Source organism: Brassica oleracea, chromosome C1 (assembly GCF_000695525.1).
Source record: "Brassica oleracea var. oleracea cultivar TO1000 chromosome C1, BOL, whole genome shotgun sequence".
Classification (NCBI taxonomy): Eukaryota; Viridiplantae; Streptophyta; class Magnoliopsida; order Brassicales; family Brassicaceae; genus Brassica; species Brassica oleracea.
Window position 1 is genome coordinate 11008696 of NC_027748.1, and position 7986 is coordinate 11016681.

At 32.7% G+C, this 7986-nt stretch overlaps 1 protein-coding gene across 2 annotated transcripts; it reads right to left on the minus strand.

Moving 5' to 3' along the window:
• Window positions 1–1396: 1396 nt before the first annotated feature.
• LOC106293486 (MLP-like protein 328) lies at window positions 1397–3932 on the minus strand. Of its 2 annotated transcripts, XR_001260491.1 has the most exons (4): window positions 3611–3932; window positions 2364–3053; window positions 1888–2003; window positions 1397–1800 (listed from the first exon to the last, which is right to left on the minus strand). XR_001260491.1 is itself a non-coding variant. In XM_013729167.1 (2 exons), the coding sequence occupies exons 1-2, from the start codon at window positions 3795–3797 to the stop codon at window positions 2784–2786; spliced, it is 453 nt and encodes a 150-aa protein (XP_013584621.1). In that variant the 5' UTR covers window positions 3798–3928; the 3' UTR covers window positions 2624–2783. The 2 variants fall into 2 exon arrangements, 1 of the variants encoding a protein (XP_013584621.1); XM_013729167.1 differs by lacking the exons at window positions 1397–1800; window positions 1888–2003 and having other exon boundaries at window positions 2624–3053; window positions 3615–3928.
• Window positions 3933–7986: the final 4054 nt, after the last annotated feature.

Sequence of the window (7986 nt, forward strand, 5' to 3'; positions counted from 1 at the left end):
AAAAACATGACTTCATGGGCATTCATGTTTTTGGCAGAGGAGTTCCAGCAAGCCATCCCCAGACGCTCCACCAGGGCTTTGTCTTTTGCCATTCATATCAGACGCAACCGTTTGAATTCCTATTCCTTTCCAAGTTCAACATAAGCTAGTAACATCATTTGCTTATAGAAACTACCGTTTGAATTCCACTGGTAACTTTTTTTTTGGTTTTTGCGAATTTGTTCCACTGGTAATATTATAGCATAAGAAAGCACCCTTAGTCAATGAAATGTATAATTTTTATTTAGAAATTTTAATTTTTGTATGTAGTTGTTGATTTTTATAATGACAATGTGCTGAGATGATACATATATGTATATACTTCAAAATAAAAGGAAAATTAAGGTTATTTTATTGTATCAATTAGAAATAGAAGTTATGTAGGGGATAAGACTGAGATCTCCCCTTGAATACCCGGAGAGAAGGTCTATCCGTGGGCTGCACCTCCCCTTGGGGATTAGTCTGGGCTTCGCCTGGGATACCCCAGGTTAATCAAAAAAAAAAAAAGATAAGACTGAGACTTGAGAGAGAAGAAGTATTCCGATGTAGGGTATTGCGAGGATAAGAGCCCTGTTCGTTTCATTCTCGCGGCGGTTGCGAGTTGCGACCAGCGACTGAAATTTCTTCATTGTTTTTATCTTTAATGGTTGCTCGGAGGGAGGAGGAGAGACGCAGCGATCAAAAACTACATGGATTCGGCAAATTCCGTTGACGCCAAAAATAACAGCGACCAATTATCTTCATTCTCTCTCCTCTGCGTCTTTCCTCTGCGTCTCTCCTCTGCGTTTAAAAACGATTCCGTTCAATTTTCTTTCCTCTTTCTCTTTAGAATTGACGTCGCAGCCGCTGGTCGCGCGTTAATGAAAAGAACAGGGCTAAGGTTGATAACGACTCTGCGTCAATTTTTTAGTAACTTCAACATGTTTGATTTAAAATATAAAAAAATTTCTTGCTAGTGAAAAGAAAAGAAAATAAACAAACTGTGATTAGAGTCTTTACACATTGATTAACGAGCAATACTATATGCGTGAAACAGCCATTTCACTTGAACCCATCCATATACATGTGTCCCACTAAACATTTGAAACTTGTATCTATTAAAAAAAAAGTTCGTAAATAACATAACTTAAACTTCTTAGTATAACACTACAATAAAGATATATTCAAGTTAGGATCATAGTTGAACCGGAGCTTATGTTGCAATTATATTAGAGGTTCTTAGTTCGCTGATACAAAACTGGTATATACATGATGTGATCTCGGACATATGTGAGAATTATAGATTTCGATCTCAAACTTGTTGATATTAAAAAATAAATAAGTAAACTTCTTACTATACATGGAATAAAAACATACAAGTTAAGATCAAAATTTAACTTTGAGTTTATGTTGAGTAATTTTCTGGTAATTACATAAGTACTTTTACAGAGTTGACAAAGAGAGAAAAGAGCGTTGGAACATTATCATGAGAGTAAACACGCCAAAACTGCACTTAACAACAGCACAAAATATTTAATCCAAATGTCAATTAGTGGGAACTGTCGTAGGCACCCTCGTCAACCCATGATCGCTTCCGTAATGGCTTCCATTCATATCCAACGGTCAGTGCTTTTCCGGCGGCACCGTCAGCCAAAAACATGACGCTTTTGTCTTACCTCTGCAACCTCAACCTGCGAGCACATAGAGATATTCAGATATCAAACCAGAACTTCCTACATACCTCTAAGTTGAAACACCTAGACTCCGCACAGATTGAAGTTCCTATAAGTCAAATAAAAAATGGTTGTTAAGACAAAACAATCTGAAGAAATTCTCTCAAACTGAAGGCAAATAGTATTATTTATTCACCTTGTATAACTCAGAGTGTTTCGCGTATCAGTCTCTGCTAACTCTTCCTTCAGTTGCAGAGTTTATATCTTCTCCTTGCTGAGTCATGCCTCGGGATGTGATTACACGCTCGCTACCTATGTACAACACACAAAAGAGATGAATTTATATGATTACTTTGTTATTCACACAGTTCAAGGAGGGAGAAATCAGCGAAAAGATACCTTAGCAGTATTTGCTGCGCCCCAGTTATCTCAAAACGCCAAAACCGCAGATCCACACATTGATGTTTGGAGGTTTAACAAAATCGAAACGAAAAGCTGCGTCCTAGATTAAAAAACAAAAAACAAAGCTAGGAAATAGATTCATCGAGGAGGAGATTCATTATCCCATAAATTCTCCATTCTTGTTGATGTTCCGGGAATCCCCAAAAGCGGATGATGCGACCAACGGACTGAGCAGTTCTTCCGTTACGGCGGAGGCAGCGAGTGGAGCACCTGATTTTCGTGACGGCAGTTGCAGTGTCAAACGAAGGAAAAACTCGAGAAGAAAAGTTGAAAGGGAGATGAAACTGTAGACTACCTTTACATATAGGAGGATGGAGGATGGAGGATGGAGGATGGAGACAGGAACAAAGGATCGAGTAACCAAAATGAATCGCCGAAATTGGAAGCGTCTTGTGACGTCGAAGCTTCTGGAAGAGAAGAAGAAACCCTACCCACAAAAATGATGACTTGTCGCATAAGGAGAGTGATGCTGCTTATAACGTAGATTCATTCATTACATCAAACCGGATGATGACCACAAACAACGTACATATCAAAGCATCTTACAAAAAACAAACGGTTACATAGAAATGAAAAGCCACAACACTCCATTTATTATATTATTGATGATGACGGTAATCATGGTGATTATTAAGCTTTTATAACGTGGTCGTCCATGTCAGCAGCCAAGCTCTTGATGAATTTCATGTAGTTGCTGGGATCGGGGAAGTCATCGTTGCGCTTCTCCCAGTTAAAAGTGATTTTGCAGACGCTGCCATCCTCAGATTTGGGAATGAATTGGAAGTTGGCCTCATACACCTTGAGCTGCTCCATCACATGACCCTCCAGTCCTCTAAACGTCACCGTTTTCTTCTCATCGTCTATCTCTCTCCTCTCCTTGAATACCTCCTGCTTTTCCATCTATACACACACATATGTGTTTGTTAAATCTCGGTAATTTGCAAGTTACCAAAAAAAAAATCTCTGTCATTTTCTTACGTATGCAATAAATTTCCAACATCTGACAAATATATATAACGTTCCGTATTTATATTAAAGATGTTAAACGGTTTTTAATTTGCATACAAAATTTATAAATCATTCAAAGTTGTACCTTTTCTAAATTTACATATTGTTTATTAGCTGCTTAAACCATAACATAATTTAACTAATGACAAAAAAAATATGCAGAATATATAAAAAAAATTACTATCTTACGTTAACTTTCTTAAACAACAAAGCCCTTTATCAAAAAAAAAAAACTTTCTTAAACAACATATATATTCCCATATTTTATTTGTCTTCATTAATATGTTAATAAATACTGTATATAATTAGCTAACATTAACTATAATAATTCATAATTCTTGGTAAATAGACTGCCAAAATCTCAAAAACCCTAGCTTAACACATGGACTTTAGTATGACTCCTATATGTTTATATAAAGTGTTGGAATCTATAGGTATAAGTAAAATACTCAATGTGTAGTTCCAAATCTTGATGGCGCCATGAGAGTCCCATTCGCCATCATGAACGGTGACACTTTGGATGTGGTGGCCGACGGCGTCAGGGAAAGCATGGTTCTCGTTCCTCCACCTCTTGTAGTGTTTCTCCGCCGTTCCTTTTAAAGGAACCTCCGTCACATATGTTCCAGACGTCGCCATTTCTCTCTCTCTTTTGTTTTAAGGCTTCCACTCGTTTTGTTTTCTTGTTGTCTTTGGTTGATGAGATAACACTTCCCGTCGCCTTGTTTATATAGTGAAGTGACGGTTAAAAGGATGGTCTATAATGTTTCTTGTTTTTCGTTTGATAGTAAATTTTTGAGGTTTTCTTTCTTAACCGACACGCATGTGTTTATCATTGGTAAACTGTAGGTAGTTGGGACAAACATCGTCTTTAAGATAATCATGCTCCCCCCCGGCCCCTACACACATTGATGGAGAGGACACATACCATGTATATTTTTCTAAAATTAGACCACATTGAGCACATCCACCTTACAGAGATTTAACAATCTTCGCATATTAGCTAGAAATAATCAATCACTCACCAGTGGCAATTGAAAAGGACTGATTTCTTTTTGGTATAGGGTTCGAATTTCTTTTCGTAGGGATATTTTTTCTAATTTATAAATACTAACTCTCGAATACTAGAAAAAAAATGGACTAAAGGTTTAGGATTCCCACATTTTTTCAAAAAAAATAGTAATTTAGATCGACAATCGTACATTTTGTACCTACTCGACCCCATTTTTCAGAAATCATCTATCCCTGATTTGACACAACCAATTTCAAACAATCAACAAGAAACATCCTTTCTAATTAAAAACCAAGGACTACGAATCTTAAATGTTTCCTTCTCACATGTGCTTGCTCCTTCTCTTGTACTTACACTCACAATTCGAGTTCCTTCTCATTTTGCCACCTAGCCAAATATCATTGAAATCATATTTTCATACATATATTGTCTTCTAATATCTTCATGGCTCCCCTTTGTCAATCATGAACGATGAATGGGTTGGTTATTTTGTCTAATAACATAAACCTTCAAATAAAAATTGTTTAACCGGCTTGAAATTTAGTTAATATTAGCTAGTCCTTGTGAGATCCGAATGAAAAATCCCTCCAGCATTTCAAGTATTCTCTTAAAGCTCTTGATTATCTGATTTTAGATTTTAATATTTTTGTTAACATTTATTGGTAAAAAATGAATTCAAGTTGCAATATAAGGATCGCTTAGTTACTTGCTTTATCTAAGATATTAACTAACTATTTTTATAGAATTTATGCTATATAGTTTTAGCAAAAAAAATTTATGCTATATAGTACATTAATGGGAAACAATAATGGGGAAATTAATAAAGTATTTTGGGGAAAAAAAAGACAAAGCTAGAAAACAATAATGAGAAGATCGCATTTTAAACCATGAAGGTGTAAAAAGGTAGCACATTAAACCTCAGTGCTCAAAAACTCACACTTCAAACCCTCAAACCAATTATATTAACACATTAAATCTTGAAACTAACTTACTTCTTTAACAAAAAAAAAAAGTGATCGGCAGTGTTCATACGTGTGTAAAAAGGTATGAGGTGTCAGTTGTGATCGGACCTGTCACATTTTTGCTTGTTAAATAAGTATGTCAATTTCAAAATTTACAGTTAAAATTATTGAGATCTTAATATTTTAATTTTAAAATTTGTAGTGAAAAATCTCATATTAAAAGTTTTGTGATTAAGGTTTAAATTTCAAAATTTTTGAGATCTTAATATTTTAATTTTGAAATTTGTAATGAAAAATCTCATATTAAAAGTTTTGTGATTAAGGTTTAAATTTTTGTTATAGCAAATATACAAATGTAAATAAAATCATATGAGTAGGAAGTGTCAATAACAAATATTTATATTAAAATGTACTATATATATATATATATATCTATGTCAATATCACTAAAGTTTAATTATATACCATATAAAATAAATAAAATGGTTTTTGATTTATTTACCAAAAATATAATTGTAAATTAACAAAAGGTATTGGTTTTGAATTATGTATTTACTCTAATGTATATATATTTATGTATACAGATTATTTTTCAAATAGGTGGTTTCTAATATGTTATTTGATCCTGACAATCCCATAAATACACTTCTCCAAATTGAAATGATTTTTAATATTGGAAGCACTATATATATTATTTCATTCAGATTACATAATGTAGTCTTGATTTTTATTCCTAAAAATCTTTTAGTGAAATATCATGACAAGATTCAATTCCAATCACCTTCTTTTGAGTTTGTTTGAAGAATGTGAGATTTGATTATTCGTCTAATACTTGTTACTCCATAATACTCTATCTAGCTATTATAATTGTAAGAACATAGATTTGAACTATTTATTAAAAAGTTTCTGGTTTATTATTTAATAAATCAAACAATTCTTATTTTATACATAGTTTACATATACTAGAATAGTAAAATATTATATATATATATATATATATATTTATCGGTATACTCTTAAGTAACTAAACTTCAAAAGCATAGGTTAATGAAATAAGTAATTTGTTTTGTTGTTCTAGAATTAGATGATTTTAACTTAAGACTGAACTGGTGAATATATACTAGACACACATTTATATTTCGAGTCTGCACTTATATTTTTCCCTTATATTCTTCAACAGCTTGATATATTAGATTTGGACACTAACATGTGAATAGAGTTTGCCAGTGATTTTCTTCAAAAAAAAAATTAAAGATATGGTTTCGACCGATTCTTTTAACTTTATAATCGGTTAAATATCCACCCTAAAATATTCTCATTTTTATCAACTTACACTATTTTATGAACATTACTGAATCACTGAAATGTACATTTTCTATTGATCCTCGACCACGTTGTTAACGAGGGAAACTAGGCCCATCATCCTTTAGATGATATCCTCGTACGCACTAATTGCGACGAAAATATTAGGTCGTCTGGATATTTTATCATTTCTTAATTTTATTTCATATTAGTGGTATTCTGGCGATATACACCAGGTTTTTATGTTTTATTCTTAAATAAATTGTAAATTCATTTTAGGATTTTAGTAAAAAAATATGTTAAAAAATATAAAAATGAGAATATGTTAAAAGATAATGATATTTTTTTCCCGATCAATTTGATAGCGGTTAACGACCATGATGTATTTATTATTTTGATTGTATAAGTATATAATGTTAAGATGAGATGTTATGAAAACAATGATATGCATACATAAATATTTTAATGAGTTCTTATATTTGAACGGTTGCGATCTAATACTATACTAAACACTTATTATGTGTTATTTTCATAGTTTTGGCAATATATATAATATATATATAGTATATATAGTATTTGCATAAAGATTTAACAATAAAAATGTTTTATAACACGATTTTACACAACAATATTTTTTGTAGTGTAAGCTTATATAAATATGATTGTATAAGTACATAATGTTAAGATGAGATGTTATGAAAACAATGATATGCATACATAAATATTTTAATGAGTTGTTATATTTGAACGGTTGCGATCTAATACTATACTAAACACTTATTATGTGTTATTTTCATAGTTTTGGCATCTAAATTTATAGATTTTTATGATTGAAACTTTATAGAAAAACATGTCGTCGGTATTTCGTCGGAAAATACCGACGACATGTTTTTCTATAAAGTTTCAATCATAAAAATCTATAAATTTAGATGCCAAAACTATGAAAATAACACATAATAAGTGTTTAGTATAGTATTAGATCGCAACCGTTCAAATATAACAACTCATTAAAATATTTATGTATGCATATCATTGTTTTCATAACATCTCATCTTAACATTATGTACTTATACAATCATATTTATATAAGCTTACACTACAAAAAATATTGTTGTGTAAAATCGTGTTATAAAACATTTTTATTGTTAAATCTTTATGCAAATACTATATATATTATCAAAGGTTTGGATTTTGCATTTAGAAACTTGAAAAGAACACCCTAAACACTAAGTCGTCGGAATTCCGTCGGAAAATACCGACGGAATGTGTCCGTCGGAAAATACTGACGGACACGTTCCGTCGGAATTTCAATTAGCCCGGGAGAACCAAACCGCTTGAAAATTTTCGCGAATCGGCATTTGGTATATTTTAAATATACCGACGGAATACCAACGAACCCGTGTCCGTCGGAATCCGCGGAAATAAAAACCCTTCTCCTTTCTTCTTCGTTATCTCCGCGGCCTCTCTCTCTCTCAAAACTCTCCGGCGATTTCGGCGATTTCGGCGACTCTCCGGCGATTCCGGCCTCTCTTCACCGGCGAATCCTCTCCTC